The following is a 17,668-nucleotide window of genomic DNA, read 5'->3' as shown; positions in this document are numbered from 1 at the left end:
GCAGCGGCCCGGTGCTGGGCCACGGACCGGCGGTTGGGGACCCCTGCTCTAGACACACTAGTGCTCGGCACCGAAACCATCGGACGCTAGTGTGTGCAGTGTACCAGGAGCACAGTGGCGTGAGCACAGCCACCCTTTGGCGCTGACTCTAACTCTGAATCCCTATACCAACAGACACAACCAAGGGTAGGGGCTTCCAATGAGTCAGTCACCAGATACATGCATCCATCATCGTACACACCATGAGTATTAGAGTCTATACTAGCGAGCAGCGTCCTTCCGGGACCTTCCTAGTGGTCCAATGGGAGCAGCAATAGGACCTGAGCACGTGACCTCAAACCTCCAATGAGAGGACTTCCACGGGTATGCTCAGTGGGCCAAAAAAAGGACTTAGTCCCAAGAGCTGCTCGCTGCTGGCTATTGCAGGTTACCAATAGCTGAACCCTGATTGGCAGCAGTAGCTAAGACAACAGAAGTAGACTGAGCAAGATGCTGGGAAAGATGTCTCTGCTGAGCAGGCTCCTCTGTGGCTGGAAAGGAATGGGAGACTGCAGAAGACAAGGCCTGGGAGTCCTGCTGTGCAGAGGCAGGAACCCGATGCCTAACACCATTTTTCCACCAATACTGACCAGCTTTCCTGTCCCTGCTGAAAAAGCATCCCCACAGCATGATGCTGCCACCACCTTGGGGATGGCATTTTCAGGGTGAGGTGTAGTATTAGTTTTCCGTCACACACAATGTTTTGCATTTAGCCCAAAAGGTTCAACTTTGGTCTCATCTGACCAGAGCACCTTCTTCCATATATTAGCTGTGTCCCCTACATGGCTTTTTGATAACTGCGAACTACAATTCTTATGGATGGCTTTTTCTTGCCATTCTTCCATGAAGGCTAGATTTGTGTAGTATACAACTAAAGCCACGTATACACGTTGAGTATTTGGTCAGTATTTCACATCAGCATTTGTAAGTCAAAATCAGTAGTGAAACAATGAGAGGAAAAGTATAAGAGAAACACGTCACCAGTTCTGCATTTCTTCGCCCACTCCTGGTTTTGGGTTACAAATACTGATGTAAAATACTGACCAAATACTGAATGTGTCCACAGCTCCTCCAGAGTGACGATTTTATTACTTTTTATAACCATAACCTAACCCTGCTGTATTCTTCTCCACAACTTTATCCCTGACATGTCTGGTGTGTTCCTTGATCTTCATGATGCTGGTTGATCACTGAGGCCGTCACAGAACAGCTGTAGTTATAGTGCGAATAAATCACACACAGGTGAACTCGGTTTACTATGGTACTTGTGGAGGCAACAATTAGTCACTCAGGATTTTATTTAGGGTTATCAGACTACAGGGGGCTGAATGCAAATGCGTATCTCAATTTTCAGATTTATATATACTTTTTTAAAATTAGAAAACCACGTATCACTTCCTTTACACACCACAAAAACTTGCACGTGAGTGAAACGTGCAAAAAGGTGAGAAGTTAACGGGGTAGGAATACTTTGTCAGCGCACTGTATATAGAAATGCCTATTCCTATGTATGTGCGCGTATATATTTGTGTACAGCAGACAGCAATCCTGTGGGGACAAGCGCACTCGGGAAGTTTTAGCAGAAAAGCTTATTTTGAAATTGGGATTGAGAAAAGTTAACCCTGTCAGGCACAGACTGGATCTTCAGCACTTTCCGGAGGTCTTGCTTTTGCAGGATCACGTGCCGCTCACGAGTCTGGTAGAGTGCTGCCGAAACGCAAAGAAAGCGGCATGGAAATCGTCGTCCATCCGCCATATCCTCCTGGTTTATTGTCTTTTTCCAAAACTCGAGAAATGCTTGAAAGGATGAAAATTTACGGGAAATGAGGGGACCTGGCGCCGTGGAGTCGCGGTCTGCGGAACAGGGTGACAAGCTTTTTCTATAGGATCAGAATGACTTTTTGACCGATGCATTAAACGTATAAATCTGTGTTCGCTGGCGGGAATATGTGAGGTAACGACAACATGTCGCTCCGCCAACTTCTATCAGTACCGCCTGGTGCTATACGAGGGCACCCAGTACACACACCTGTAACACTGATTATACAGGGGGATTAGCACACGGCACCAACATTTACATTTCTAAAATATTTTGATGTTCATGTAATATAGTGAGAACATCCTGATATTACAGGGTCAACAAGAGAAGACATGCCGGCACCAGAGGCCCCACCTCGGTCCCCCCTCTCCAGGCTCTCCTTGGTCTCGTCCTCGCTGACATTACCTAGCGCCTCATTATCAGACTCGTTCGTTGCCGTCTGTACGAGGTTACTTACTGACAAGTGGCTGTCTGTACATGCAGTAGCATAGGCTGCCACTAGGTGCCGCTGTTGTGTGTGAGAGCACATTGTCGCTCTACTCTAGCAGCGCTCATCTCTGTGCTCCCCTCCGGGCCGGGCTGTTGTTTAGGACCCTGTTTGTTGTTACGCCGCCCGGGGAGCGGGGATGGCGGAGGCCGAGGTAGCGGTTGCTGAGGTGGTGGCTGAGACTGGGAGGGCCGACGCCGAGGAGGCCGAGCTCCAGAGCCCCGGCTGGTGCGAGTCCCAGTTACGTTCATATCAGTTTCAAACCAGTCAGATCCCACGAATGCACCATTCCGATCCCAGGGCGGAAGAACGCATCTACAATGAGGTGAGATGTGGATGTGCAGGGCACGTACGGCGCCTGTAGTGATTGCCCATTGATGGGATGAAAGAAGGGTGGTGGTGTGGGGTAGGGTGTGCGTGCCAGATGTGGTGTGGGGTACTAGGGTGTGCGTGCCAGATGTGGTGTGGGGTACTAGGGTGTGCGTGCCAGATGTGGTGTGGGGTACCAGGGTGTGCGTGCCAGATGTGGTGTGCGGTACTAGTGTGTGCGTGCCAGATGTGGTGTGGGGTACTAGGGTGTGCGTGCCAGATGTGGTGTGGGGTACTAGGGTGTGCGTGCCAGATGTGGTGTGGGGTACTAGGGTGTGCGTGCCAGATGTGGTGTGGGGTACTAGTGTGTGCGTGCCAGGTGTGGTGTGGGGTACTAGGGTGTGCGTGCCAGGTGTGGTGTGGGGTACCAGGGTGTGCGTGCCAGATGTGGTGTGCGGTACTAGTGTGTGCGTGCCAGGTGTGGTGTGGGGTACTAGGGTGTGCGTGCCAGATGTGGTGTGGGGTACTAGGGTGTGCGTGCCAGATGTGGTGTGGGGTACTAGGGTGTGCGTGCCAGATGTGGTGTGGGGTACTAGGGTGTGCGTGCCAGATGTGGTGTGGGGTACTAGGGTGTGCGTGCCAGATGTGGTGTGGGGTACTAGGGTGTGCGTGCCAGATGTGGTGTGGGGTACCAGGGTGTGCGTGCCAGATGTGGTGTGCGGTACTAGTGTGTGCGTGCCAGGTGTGGTGTGGGGTACTAGGGTGTGCGTGCCAGATGTGGTGTGGGGTACCAGGGTGTGCGTGCCAGATGTGGTGTGCGGTACTAGTGTGTGCGTGCCAGGTGTGGTGTGGGGTACTAGGGTGTGCGTGCCAGATGTGGTGTGGGGTACTAGGGTGTGCGTGCCAGATGTGGTGTGGGGTACTAGGGTGTGCGTGCCAGATGTGGTGTGGGGTACTAGGGTGTGCGTGCCAGGTGTGGTGTGGGGTACTAGGGTGTGCGTGCCAGGTGTGGTGTGGGGTACCAGGGTGTGCGTGCCAGGTGTGGTGTGGGGTACCAGGGTGTGCGTGCCAGGTGTGGTGTGGGGTACCAGGGTGTGCGTGCCAGGTGTGGTGTGGGGTACTAGGGTGTGCGTGCCAGGTGTGGTGTGGGGTACTAGTGTGTGCGTTCCAGGTGTGGTGTGGGGTACTAGTGTGTGCGTTCCAGGTGTGGTGTGGGGTACTAGTGTGTGCGTTCCAGGTGTGGTGTGGGTTAGGCTGTGTGCACCAGGTGTGGTGTGGGGTAGGGTGTGCGTGCCAGGTGTGGTGTGGGGTTACTAGGGTGTGCGTGCCAGGTGTGGTGTGGGGTTACTAGGGTGTGCGTGCCAGGTGTGGTGTGGGGTACTAGTGTGTGCGTTCCAGGTGTGGTGTGTGGTACTAGTGTGTGCGTTCCAGGTGTGGTGTGGGTTAGGCTGTGTGTGCACCAGGTGTGGTGTGGGGTACTAGGGTGTGCGTGCCAGGTGTGGTGTGGGGTACTAGGGTGTGCGTGGTAGGGTGTGGTGTGGGGTACCAGGGTGTGCGTGGTAGGGTGTGGCGTACCAGGGTGTGGCGTGGGGTACCAGGGTGTGGCGTGGGGTACCAGGGTGTGGCGTGGGGTACCAGGGTGTGCGTGGTAGGGTGTGGCATGGGGTACCAGGGTGTGCGTGGTAGGGTGTGGGTGCCTGATGTGGCAGTGTCAGGTGGTGTTTGCCAGGTGTGGCCGTGACGGGCAGGGGGTGTTCGCTACGTGTGGTGGTGTAGGGGGTGTGCGCCAGGTGTGGTGGGGTAAGGGGTGTGCGCCAGGTGGGGTGTGGGCACCAGGTGTGGCAGTGTCGGGCAGGGGCTGTGGAGCAGGTGGACATGACGGCACATCAGGGACTCCGGTGTGTGATTCGTTGGATCTCTCAGGTGACTTTACAATTCCTTGTCAGTCACCATGGTGAATGTGCAGCCGTCTGTCTCCCCCTTTGGTAGCTGTGCAGCCATTTTGCGTCCACTCCCAACCATCCTTTGGTGCTAGCTCATAACATTTTTCAGAATTTCCCCCTAGATTTTGCCATGTGAATAGTCGTAGGCAATCATGCGACTTGCAGATACTTTTCCACTTAATGCAGGATTAGGTTGCTTGATTTCAAGACCTGGGCTCGGTTGTGGAAACAACCTCCCTGGGTGTCTAAAGAAGGGGTTAGATGACACCTTATCTGGTTGCTTAAGGTAAGAGGAGGGGAACCAAATAACTGTAGAGGTAATATTCTGAAATATGGTAGAGTGAAAGGCCATGAACTGCTGTCGCTTTTTGTTATTCGTTCTAAGCTGGAAGAGACCATTAACTTTCTGTTCCTGACCCATCTGTCTAGCAGCCTGCAGAGCGCCAAGATTCGGATATGTGCAGGCAATCCATGGATGCTGCGTACTTCATCAGCGTTCAACCCGCAGCATCTAGATGTTACAGCATAGTGTATGGGATTTTAAGAAATCGCTCATCCGCTATGTGTCCACAGACACCTGCGGAGATGGACATGTGGCGTTTCTCTCCGACCGCAGCAGGTCTATTTCTCTTGCAGAGACGCGAAAGAAATCACTGTTCAATAGCCGTCAGTGCTTTGGATGCAGTGAACGTGCGCTGTGTCCAAAGTGCTGCCAGTCCCTCCTGATCGTCTGCACGTGCCCTTAATCTGCAGAAATCTCCCACTCTTGTCCCAGGGCAGGACTAAGATAAGGGCTTGGGTTTTTTTTTCTTGGCTCCTCTGAAGACAAAGTGGGAAAAATAAAAACATACTTGATATCGTCAATTCTGATGTATCAAAATGTAAAGGCATACTGTACTTTAAAGGGAATCAGTCCAAAAATGGGGTGACAATCAGCTGCCAGCACCGCCATCAGGGGCTTATCTACAGCATTCTGTGTAATGCTGTAGATAAGCCTCCGATGTAACCTGAAAGAGAAGAAAAACGAGTTATATTATACTCACCCGGGGGGCAGTTCGGGTCTGGTTTTGGTCCAATGGGTGTAGCGGTCCGGCGCTTCCTATCTTCTAACAGTGACGTCCTCTTCTTTGCTTCCCGTCATGGCTCCTGCGCAGGCGCACTGCTCTGCCCTTTTGCGCAGGCGCCAGACCAGGTCAGAGAGGTCCGGCGCCTGAGCACTGTAGTACTTTACTCTGCCCTCAACAGGGCTGGTAAAGTACGCCTGCATCGGAGCCGCGACGGGAAGCAAAGAGGACGTCACCGCTACAAGATGGGAGGCGCCGGACTGCGATACCCATCAGACCCGAACCGGACCGCCCCCGGTGAGTATAATCTAGGTCGTTTTTCTTATGTTTCAGGTCACATCGGGGGGGGGGGGGCTTATCTACAGCATTACAGAATGCTGTAGATAAGCCCCTGATGGCGGTGACTGTAGCTGATAGTCCAAAAATGGAGTGTCAGATTCCCTTTAAAGGCCAGAAAAAAATGAAAATGTGAAAAATGCAGTTTTTCAGACTTTACTCCTCCATTTTAAAAAGTACAATAAAAAGCGATCAAAATGTTATATGTACTCCAAAAATGGTATCAATAAAATTTGTGTTAAATTGTCAGCGGAACCCTCAAAAATACAAGCCATCCCTCAGCTCCATGGACCAAAATATAACGCACACACCTAGTATTTCCATAATCGTATCGAGCAGGAAAATCCTAATGCAAGGACATTTTTACCATGGAATGAATGCCGTAAAACCAAAGAATGGTAGAACAGCAGTGTTTTTAAACATTTTATTTCTGCATGGGTCTCCCCTCCACCCATCCCCATTTGTAGTGCATTACATGATATAACTTAAAATTACAACTCATCCTGCAAAATAAAACAGGTGCTAGCATGGTTATATCAATGATAGGATAAAAACTTTTCCCAAAGGTCACTTGGATAAAGCGAAATGCCATGGCAGCTATGATGCCCCTTATCCTTTGTAATGCCCCTCTTGAAGCAATGCAAGGCCCTGTGCTAGGTGCATCACTTTAAGTGCTCCATTAAAATCTTGCTACTGATGGCAAAAGAATTTTTTTTTTTCCTTTGTGCCACTTCCTCCGTCTTAGTTGCTTAGCACTCATGACCTCTTTTGCGTAGGACTAATTGAGTCAGCTTGGTGTCCTGTATGTCCAACGTGGTCAGGTGACTGGGTCTAGATAGAGTAAAGATCAATGTGTGATACATGCTGCTGGGTCTATAAAAAAACAAAAAAAAAACACCGCCATCAATTAAGGTATTATTGACTTTAATTCATCATTGCTGTTTCTCATTTTTTTTTGCTGTAGCGTAACACTTTTTTTTTTTTTTTTTTTTTTGTGGCTTCACCATTAGCCTCTAGTGTCTTGTAATTGGCTTCCAAGCTCTTGCTTTTCCCAGTCGATTTTACCTGCTTTCAGTTGCACCGAGGTCAAAATGTACTCATTTGGAGTACAGATGATTGCAGTAATGCGTCAGCACCTCTGTCCTCCTCCTGAGATTGTGATGATCAGAACAGTCTCGCGCAGACGCTTATCCCCAGAGATAGCTGGACAATGGTGCTAACCTTTTCATTTCCGTCATCTGTACCCCAAATGAGTACGTTCTAATATCAGTGCAGCTGAAGCCTGGGAAAATAAACTGGGGAAAAGCAGAGGTTTTGGAAGTTGCTTTCCTGCCAATTTTTTTTTTTTTTTAGTTAAAAAAAAAAAAAAAATTGAAAACTAATCCTATTAAAGGGAATCTGTCACCACATTTGACCTTTCTAAACTATTAATATAGGCATACAGGTTGTAGAATGCTGGAAAAAGTCCTACCTGTATGCCTCATATCAGATTCCTTATTGCTGAGAAATCATCTTTTATCACTCTATGTAAATGACCTCTTCCAGGCTTTAGGACGCAGCCTCGAAGATCACTCTGCCTCCAGAGCTTGTTTTGCATGAAGGGGAGTTACCAGTGTGAGAAGTGTAACCAGAACAAAATAAAACCTCTACTAGGACAACCCCTTCTTGATAAAAATGTTTGGTGCCGATAAAATAACAAAATCTTTACACTCCTCCTGTACCAATGCCGTTCCTGAGGTGTCGGCGCTCTCGTGTGGTTGGACCCCAGCGTCATGTGTCACAACAGTGCGGGAGCCCCGGAAGACGGAGTGCTGATACCATGGGAAAGGTCCCAGCACGGGCGGTGAGTATAAACTTTATTTTTTGAGGGCCAAGTGAGGGGTACGAGATGTTGTCCAAGTGGTGGACAACTTCTTTTAAATTGGTCTTCTTGCAAATACATTTTTGCTTCTCTCAGCTCTGCTGTATTGAAACAATATTGCACCCTGCCTGTCTGTGAGATGGTAGCTGAGAGGAACCTGCAAAAATGTCAGGTATAATCAGACAGAGGTGTATCTAGGTTTTCCAGCACCCGAGAGAGTTCAGTTCAGTTTCGCACCCCCCACCACTTCCCACATATGTGATTTCCCACTTGCAGTTGTGTGACGACGAGCTGCTCTTCCTAAATCTCTCAATGTTCAGTGAAAAACTGAGAGAAGCAGGAAGAAAAGCTAGGTATCTCATGACCAGAGATAGGCGAAACACTGGATGTTTGGGTTCAGCCGAACAATTAAAAAAAAAAAAAAGTTTGGGTACTAGATCAGTACTTGGACCCCAGAGGTAGAAAGTTTACCTCTGGTCACTGGCGTCGGCTGATGGGACTACTGCCGCTAATAACAGTGAGAGCAGACAACAGCTCATAGGAGTATTCATCAGCTGGCACCTGCCCTCTAAATAATGTATATATTTAAAAAATAAATAAATAAAGCGTGGCTTCCCCTGTATTTTCTGAGAACCAGCCAGGCAAAACTGACAGCTGGGAGCTGCAACCCTCCGCTGTCAGCTTTAGCAGGGTTGGTTAGCAAAAATAGAGGGGTTACTACTGTGTGGTGTTTTTTTTTTTTTTTTTTTTTTCCTTAAACCCAAAAAGGGCTTGGGGTCCCCCCATTTTTGACAACCAGCCTTGCCGCCCAGAAAAGACACATCTATTAGAACCACCAACAGTACAAAAATACATCCATAGAACCCTCATAACTACTGGAACACATCACAAGAATCCTCATCAGTACAAGAAGACATCAATTCTAATGTTAGGTCAGACCCATATACATTTGTATTATTATTATTTATTATAGCGCCATTTATTCCATGGTGCTTTACATGTGAGGAGGGGTATACATAATACATACAAGTACAGTAATCTTAAACAATACAAGTCATGACTGGTACAGGAGGAGAGAGGACCCTGCCCGCGAGGGCTCACAATCTACAAGGGATGGGTGAGGATACAGTAGGCGAGGGTAGAGTTGGTCGTGCAGCGGTTAGGTGGATCGGTGGTTACTGCAGGTTGTAGGCTTGTCGGAAGAGGTAGGTCTTCAGGATCTGTTTGAAGGTTTCCATGGTAGGCGAGAGTCTGATATGTTGTGGTAGAGAGTTCCAGAGTAGGGGGGATGTGCGGGAGAAGTCTTGTAAGCGATTGTGGGAAGAGGAGATAAGAGGGGAGTACAGAAGGATATCTTGTGAGGATTGGAGGTTTCGTGCAGGTAAGTACCGGTAGACGAGGTCACAGATGTATGGAGGACTCAGGTTGTGGATGACTTTGTATGTCATGGATAGGGTTTTGAACTGGAGTCTTTGAGTAATGGGGAGCCGATTCAGGGATTGACAGAGGGGAGAGGCCGGGGAATAGCGGGGGGACAGGATGACTAGTCGGGCAGCAGAGTTTAGAATAGATTGGAGGGGTGTGAGAGTATTAAAGGGAAGGCCACAGAGCAGGAGGTTGCAGTAGTCAAGGCGGGAGATGAGGGCATGGACTAGGGTTTTTGCAGATTCTTGGTTGAGGAATGTGCGGATCCGTGAAATATTTTTTGAGTTGAAGTTGGCAGGAAGTGGAAAAAGCTTGGATATGTGGTTTGAAGGAGAGATCAGTGTCAAGTATAACCCCGAGGTAGCGAGCATTAGCCTACAACTTCCGGTACGTCCTTAATAAAGGTGAGGCGATACTGGGAGTTGTTGCTACTGATGAGTACTAATTACAATTAGTGAGTATCACAAAGAATAAAAATACATCCAGGTGCCTTATACATACAGTCATGGCCAAAAGTTTTGAGAATGACACAAATATTATATTTTCACATGATCTGCTGCCCTCTGGTTTTTATGTGTGTTTGTCAGATGTTTTTATCACATACAGAAATATAATTGCAATCATATTATGAGTAACAAAAGGTTATATTGACAGTTAGAATGAGTTAATGCAGCAAGCAGGGTGGATTTGATTTAAATCTAACTGATCTAAATCACTAGTCAGTAAGGCTTGATTTAAATCAGTGATTTAAATCAAAGTTTCTACCTAAACTAGTTCTTGCTACTTTAACATGCAAGTAGATGAAGATTTTTAGAATCACTTTTTATATTACTTTTTTCTCCCCAGTTTAATGGGTTAATCATTCATATTTGGACACCACTCTTCTGTTGTACTTAGGAAGGAGAAAAATAATCCTGACTTTAATAACAATTTAAATAGATTTATTCAACTGAAACAATAACATTACAGCATAAGTTATTTGCTTAAACAAACATCCATGTTTGTTAACTAATTTGGCTAAACAAAATATATATATTTTAAGAAACTTAGACTGTCAGCCCAGCTGACACATGAGAAACTTAAATACTACTGTCCCTGCTGTCCTCTGTAGCTCACTTGTCGTCATCTTCGTCATCATCTTCTTCTTTGTTCCTATTCATAATCTGGAAAAGAAAAACAAGCTTTCCTGCTTTATTGGGTGCAAACCGATTTCTCAATTTAGAATGAATGAGTCCAAAGGAAGAGAATATTCTTTCAACGCCTGCAGAAGAAGCTACTGCTGTTAAAAGTGAAATCATTACTTGAACAGTCTCTAAATGCAAGCGCTTAAGTGACTTCCACCAGTTTACTGGTGTGACCTTCCTTAAAATATCTTCAGCAAACATATATTTCTTGAATGGTTCCCCCTTAGCTCTGAAGTTTATTATAGTTGGCATTAAAGATGGATGATTGCTGGGTACCCATGTCATAGCTAACTCCTCTTCCTCAGCACTTAGGTTTTGACCCTGATATTGGATATTGACAATATTTGCCAAAAAATGAGCTGGAGTCAGTGCTTGTCCCATTCGTTTGTTTACTGCTTGTAATTTAATTCTGTCCATGTGTAGTTCTGTTTTTAAGTGTTCACTCAGTTCCTTCCAAATTTCAACAGCATCCGCAATAAAACAGCTATTTTTCTGTATTTTGTTTAAAGCTTGAGAGATGGGTTTCAGGAAGCTCAGCACATGTTCAACATTTCTCTTAAGCCCAATGTTGAGGATTTTGGCCGTGGCAGTGCCATCTATTTTATCTCTATTTTCTTCACAAAGTGTCATCAGAATAGGCCAGTTTTTGATATACTGCTCAAAACAGTCCACCACAGAGTTCCATCTAACATCTTGTGGGAGCGTTAGCTTGGTTCCACCCATCCTATTCAGAGCTGCTGCAGCAAAATGATTATTACGGAAGTATTTAGCAATTTCAACAACATTAGCCTTTATTTCTGGAACACTTAAGTCTTTGGCTAAGAGGTGCAGCAAATGAGCACTGCAACCATATGTTATTAGCAGCTTTGTATTCCCTCCCTGCTCTTCTAAATCTCTTCTCATCTTGGATACGTTTGCAGCATTGTCAGTGACCAAACTGCGTACTAGACATTTGAATTTTTGTTCACATGTCGTTATAGCTTTTACTGCCACTTCTTGTAAGTATTCTGCTGTGTGTGCATTTCCTGACGTATCAGTTGTTTGTGCAAGGAAGACTTTACCTTCTTCTGTTGTTATACAAGCACATACAATAGGATCATTGTGGACATTACTCCACCCATCAATACTTAGGTTAACAATTTTACCCTCCAGAGCTGTTGCACATTGCTACATTTCTCTGTCATACACTTGATCCAGCAGTTTCCCTGCAACATCAGCTCTGCTGGGTGGACTGTATCCTGGTCTCAGTGACTGAACCATATTAATGAAATGTGGGTTCTCAGTCAGACGGAAAGAAGAGTTCGTTGCATAAATAAACTGGGCAATTTAAATAAACTGGGAAATTTTTTCATCAATCAACTCTTTTTCTAATCTGCTAGTTCTTATCACAAACCTATCTATGGTGGTTCCAGGAGGTAAAGGTTTTTTCTTCCTTTTGGGTGATGGTGATATGTGGCTGTGGGTGTCTGATGATGATGCTGCTGCTAATGAAGCACTATCCTGGATGGATAACTCTGAAACTGTAGAACAGGATGATGGTGATCTTGGAGGTGGATAGTTTCCAGAATCCATGAATTCCCCTAAACAAAAAAGTCAATGCTGTTATTTTATTGTTTATACAATTTCTGCTTATTGTACACAACACATCACTGCCCCTGCCCCAAAAGGAATATTTGTTTTTCTTCATAACTGTACCAAATGACAGTAACATGCAGTAATAATAAGAAATATAATTTTTCTCACACATGACAGTTCAGTCTTTAGAAATAGGATTCAATAAAAATGTTTACCAACCTGAAGATCCTGCCTGTTCAGAAGTGTTTCTTTGGTCATCTTCATCACCGCACTTCTCATGATGTTGCCTCATTCGCGCCACCAGGCCTTGCATCTCTTTGTTGCATCGTTTGCATTTTGCACGCATGCCTGCCTTACCGATAGGCGAAGGAGCTTCATTAAAATATTCCCAAACTGGGTCTCTTTTACGGCCTGCTGCCATTATAAGGAAAGAATGTAATAAACCTCAGATCGTACACACAAACAGATCCAGACTTGTCTGTCTGTGGCTATGCTGCAGTATTGTGCTCAAAGTTTCACTTTCATTTTCTTGTCTGCTTGCCCTTCCTCCTCCTCACACTTAGATTCACATTCTTCTTGTGTTGTGCAGATCTATTCCACTCCAAACAATCAAACATATTGTCTAACTTCTTGGACTTGGCACTGAAGGGGTTGATTCTGTATTCATAGGTTCCTAGAACAATAGGATTAAGGTCTTTTTCTCAACTCTGTTCATGTTGTAACATTTTTGCCGTGAAGAAGAGGCTGGGACCTCTGCGGAGTCAAATTCAGTTTTGAGAACTGCGTAAGTAAAGCGAGCGTCTGTGATAATTTAGGAGAGAAACTGCCCACTAATCCTACAGAAACCTCTGGAAGAGCATGGCATTGTGAATGTTACACATATACAGCCTTTATTCTACTGAGTTAAACAACTCAGCTTTATCTCATGATGGAAGAACCTTTGGATGGTAAAATATTTTCCTCAAAAAGCAGTTTATTGAAAAAAATCCGATTTAAATCAAAAAAATCCGATTTTTTTTTTTTTTTTTTTTTAAAAAAAACATTGATTTTTATCCACCCTGGCAGCAAGTCAATATTTGCAGTGTTGACCCTTCTTCTTCAGGACCTCAGCAATTCTCACTGGCATGCTCTCAATCAACTTCTTTATCAAATCCTGACTGATAGCAGTCCATTCTTGCAAAATCAATGCTTTTATTTTGTCTGAATTTGAAGGTTTTTGTTTGTCCACCCGTCTCTTGATGATTGACCACAAGTTCTAAATGGGATTAAGATCTGGGGAGTTTCCAGGCCATGGTCCCAAAATCTCTGTTTTGTTCCCTGAGCCATTTAGTTATCACCTTTGCTTTATGGCAAGGTGCTCCATGTTGAAAAAGGCATTGTTGATCGCCAAACTGCTCTTGGACGGTTGGGAGAAGTTGCTCTTGGAGGACATTCTGGTACCATTCTTTATTCATGGCTGTGTTTTTAGGCAAGACAGAGAGAGCCCATTCCCTTGGCTGAGAAGCCACCCCACACATGAATGGTTTCAGGATGCTTGACAGTTGGCATGAGACAAGACTGGTGGTAGCGCTCACCTGGTCTTCTCCGAATAAGCCGTTTTCCAGATGTCCCAAACAATCGAAAAGGGGATTCATCAGAGAAAATGACTTTACCCCAGTCCTCAGCAATCCACTCCCTGTACCTCTTGCAGAATATCAGTCTGTCCATGATGTTTTTTCTGGAGAGAAGTGGCTTCTTTGCTGCCCTCCTTGAGACCAGGCCTTGCTCCAAGAGTCTCCGCCTCACAGTGCGTGCAGATGCACTCACACCTGCCTGCTGCCATTCCTGAGCAAGCTCTGCACTGCTGGTAGCCCGATCCCGCAGCTGAAACACTTTTAAGAGACGGTCCTGGCGCTTGCTGGTCTTTCTTGGGCGCCCTGGAGCCTTTTTGGCAACAAGGGAACCTCTCTCCTTGAAGTTCTTGATGATGTGATAGATTGTTGACTGAGGTGCAATCTTTCTAGCTGCGATACTCTTCCCTGTTAGGCCATTTTTGTGCAGTGCAATGATGACTGCACGTGTTTCTTTAGAGATAACCATGGTTAACAGAAGAGAAACAATGATGCCAAGCACCAGCCTCCTTTTAAAGTGTCCAATGGTGTCATTCTTACTTAATCATGACAGATTGATCTCGAGCCCTGTCCTCATCAACACCCACACCTGTGTTAATGGAGCAATCACTGAAACGATGTTAGCTGGTCCTTTTAAGGCAGGGCTGCAATGATGTTGAAATGTGTTTTGGGGGATAAAGTTAATTTTCTAGGCAAATATTGACTTTTCAAGTAATTGCTGTTAAGCTGATCAGTCTTTATATCATTCTGGAGTATATGAAAATTGCCATTAGAAAAAATGAAGCAGTAGACTTTGTAAAAATTAATATTTGTGTCATTCTCAAAACTTTTGGCCATGACTGTAACGTTGTCTCTGGAGTTATTCTGTTTTTGTCCAGATTCTATGATGAATTTTCACAGCCACAGCTACATCTTTTCTGGTCTTTTGCTGCACATTCCCACATGATTCCCTTAAAAATAAGTGTTGTCATAAGCCCCTGAATAAATAATTTCCCCCCACTATATTCCCTGCATTAAATATGGCCCACAAACGGTTCCTCTTATGGTACACTGCCCCTCTTCCCCCTCCTGGCTATGCATTTACATCTCCTGCCACACACACACACACACACACACACACTCTCTATTCTGTGCCCACTCACACTTTTCTCCCCCATACTATCTCCTCACATGTTTCCCGCTCCCTCCTCATACCGCCTTCTTGCATATTTACCCTTTTGCTCTCCATACTGCCTCCTCACACACTTCCCCTCTGACTCTCCATGCTCCATACTATGTCTGCACCCATCCTATCATTCTCTCTCCCTAAACTGTGTATACATTCTTCCCCTTGCTCTTCATCCTGTGTCCACACCAATCTCCCCCACTCGCTATACTGTTTCCTCTTATTTCTTCTCTCCACCTGTGTCCTGAAATCTTATTTTGACCCCCTACTCAACCAAGTTGCAACAAATCTTTGATGTTTTCAGGTCTACTGGAGCACGTATGTGGCGGGGAGTGATGTCAGCAGCGTGATCACATGACCTGATTGCTGCTGACGGCGTTCCAACCCTGCAGCCAGGGCTTCATTTGTGCTCGCGTCTCGCTGTCGGTCTGCTCAGAGAGGTCGACTTGCATCATGAAGCCCGACTGCGCCACCTGCCGGCTGAGCCCCGAGGCAGATGCTCTGCCTGCCCCCTCCTAGATATGCCTCTGATAACACACAGCGCTGATTGGGTGCCAATGTGATGTGTCACAACACTGCACGAGAGCCCCAGAGAGTGCAAGTGCAAACCACCGCGGGAATGGTGTCCGCATGTGAGGAGAGTATAAGCTTTATTTTATGAGGACCAAACATTTTGATCAAGAAGGGGTGGTCACGTGATGGCATAAAATTTTGTTTTCAGGTCAGCAAGTCCCACAGTGGAGAAATATTATGCAGTGATTACACCCTGGAGTATATGGCTAAAAGCAATCTATAGTAGTAATATTACATCTGCTTTAACACTATGAAATAACAAAGCACTAATTGTAGGAAGACCACAGTATTGCAGTGTAATCTCAGTTTTGATCCTTCAAATATGTGTAGTATGTTTATTAGAGGTAAATGTATAACAGAGGAGCGGCGCTAAGGCACCCTGTCGGCTGATCGTGAGTCTCCTGAGGGCACACTTATCAGATAAGGTGCATTCTTGGATTCTGGTTAATGAACCACTACATGTTTCATTTGTTTAGCTAAGCTCCCAGGTTCATGTGGATGTGGTTTGTTACCTGATCTCAGACTGCAGCATGCGTGTTTCCATTAACATTCACAGCACATTGGTTGGTGCTTACGTGCTGCAATTTTGATGACCACACTTGTAAATAAGCCCTAGGTTTGGTCATCACTTCTATTATTAGACCTCTCTCTTGTGCCACCCTAATTTACTGTAGCACACAGTAATCTATCCTAGGTTCATGGAACGCCTTTAGTACTGAGGAAAATATGCTGAAGATTAAGAATGCTTTAAAAATAGAAGTGCAAATAGTTTATTTTTATCAATTAGCAAAATGAACAAGTGAGAACTCTGAATGAAATCAATATTTGGTGTGACCTCCCTTTGTCTACAGAGCAACAACAAAGCATCAATTCTAGATATGGTTGCACACAAAAGGAACTTGGCAGTGAGGTTGATCCAAATATCTTAAAGAACTAGCCACAGATCTATAAATCTAGGCTTGTAACAATCTTTCAGTCTCATCATGGAATCCCACACAGTCCATGAGATCAGAGCTCTGTGAGGACCATCTCATCATACCCAGGACTTTGTATTTTTGTTTTTTTTGTTTTTTTGCAAGCTCTTAACATTAGCTGTATTTCTTTTTTTTACATTGGATCCCAATTTATTTTACAGCAGGACTATCAGATGCCTGATGGTATTGTGTTATGAAATGTTCTTGGCTGCAATTCTTCCATGAAGACCACTTCTGGCCATACTTCTCTGGCCAGTAGATGGGTGTACCAGGATCACCCTGGTTGCAGCCAGTTCTGAGCTGATTGCGCTTCCAGACATCTGTTTTGAAGGGCAGTAAGCATGATGTGTCTTATATTTGCTCCACTAGCTTTCTTTGGTCAACCAGTGCACTTACTGTCCTCAATGCTGCCCATTTCTTAGTGTTATCAATGCTGAAAAATACAGGCAGATACTGTATTTTTCGTGCCATATGATGCACTTTTTTTCCTCCAAATTTGGGAGGAAAGTGTGGGTGCGTCTTATGGTCGGAATGTAGCATGTGGGGAGGGGGCAGCGGGGAGTGAGATCGCACTGGCATAGCAGGAGGCAGGAAAATGTTGCCTGCTGCAGGAATCCAGCCACTGGGGAAACCAGGTGGTCCTGATACTTATAGTGAAGTGAATATTCATGAGCCACTTCCCCGCTCTCCTGTCAGCTGAGCAGTGAGCGGGAGCAGTAAAGGACAGACCCACATTGTTTCCCCAGCGGATTTATGCAGCACCTGGGGAGATCTGTGTCCGGTGGTGGAGGGGGCAAGAGCAGAGTGCAGCAGGAGGGATCGCCACATACCTGACAGGCAGCACAGCCAGGGCTGTGCTGATGCAATGCGGAATGCTCCTGTAGAGGACCTGTGGTGAGGTCATGAAGAGGGGGGGCTGGAGCATCACATGACCGCACAAAGCCCTGCCTCTTCATGATGTCATCACAGGTCCTGCAGACACCGCACTACAAAGAGTGCAGCATCCTCTTGCATGACCTGTGGTGAGGACATAAGAGGGCTCTGTGTGGCCATGGGATGCTGCATTACCTCACCACAGCGTGGCTTCCTAGCTGCAGGACCTGCACTGAGCACAGTGAGCAGCAGCCTGTACAAGAATGAATAATAAGGTTAGTAATTGCAGAACATAAAAATCACTCTGACATCCTGTGGTGAACTATAACTCCCAGCATGCCATAGGATCTGCAGGACATGCTGAGAGTTATAGTTCTCCCTTAAAGCAGCACTCCAGTGTTATTTTTCAGTGCTGGAGTGGTGCTTTAAAT

General features: G+C 45.9%; 1 protein-coding gene across 1 annotated transcript in view; it reads left to right on the top strand.

Moving 5' to 3' along the window:
- Positions 1-2,296: 2,296 nt before the first annotated feature.
- HIF1AN (hypoxia inducible factor 1 subunit alpha inhibitor) overlaps positions 2,297-17,668 on the top strand; it is a 55,948-nt gene continuing 40,576 nt past the window's right edge. The window contains exon 1 of the mRNA XM_073585775.1: positions 2,297-2,670. Within this exon, the coding sequence (XP_073441876.1) occupies positions 2,485-2,670 (186 nt within the window). The 5' untranslated portion in view covers positions 2,297-2,484. The remainder of the gene's footprint in view (positions 2,671-17,668) is intronic.

Source organism: Dendrobates tinctorius, unplaced genomic scaffold, assembly GCF_039654945.1.
Source record: "Dendrobates tinctorius isolate UK_male_01 unplaced genomic scaffold, ASM3965494v1 ptg000089l, whole genome shotgun sequence".
Classification (NCBI taxonomy): domain Eukaryota; kingdom Metazoa; phylum Chordata; class Amphibia; order Anura; family Dendrobatidae; genus Dendrobates; species Dendrobates tinctorius.
This window is presented reverse-complemented; position numbering and strand designations above follow the sequence as displayed.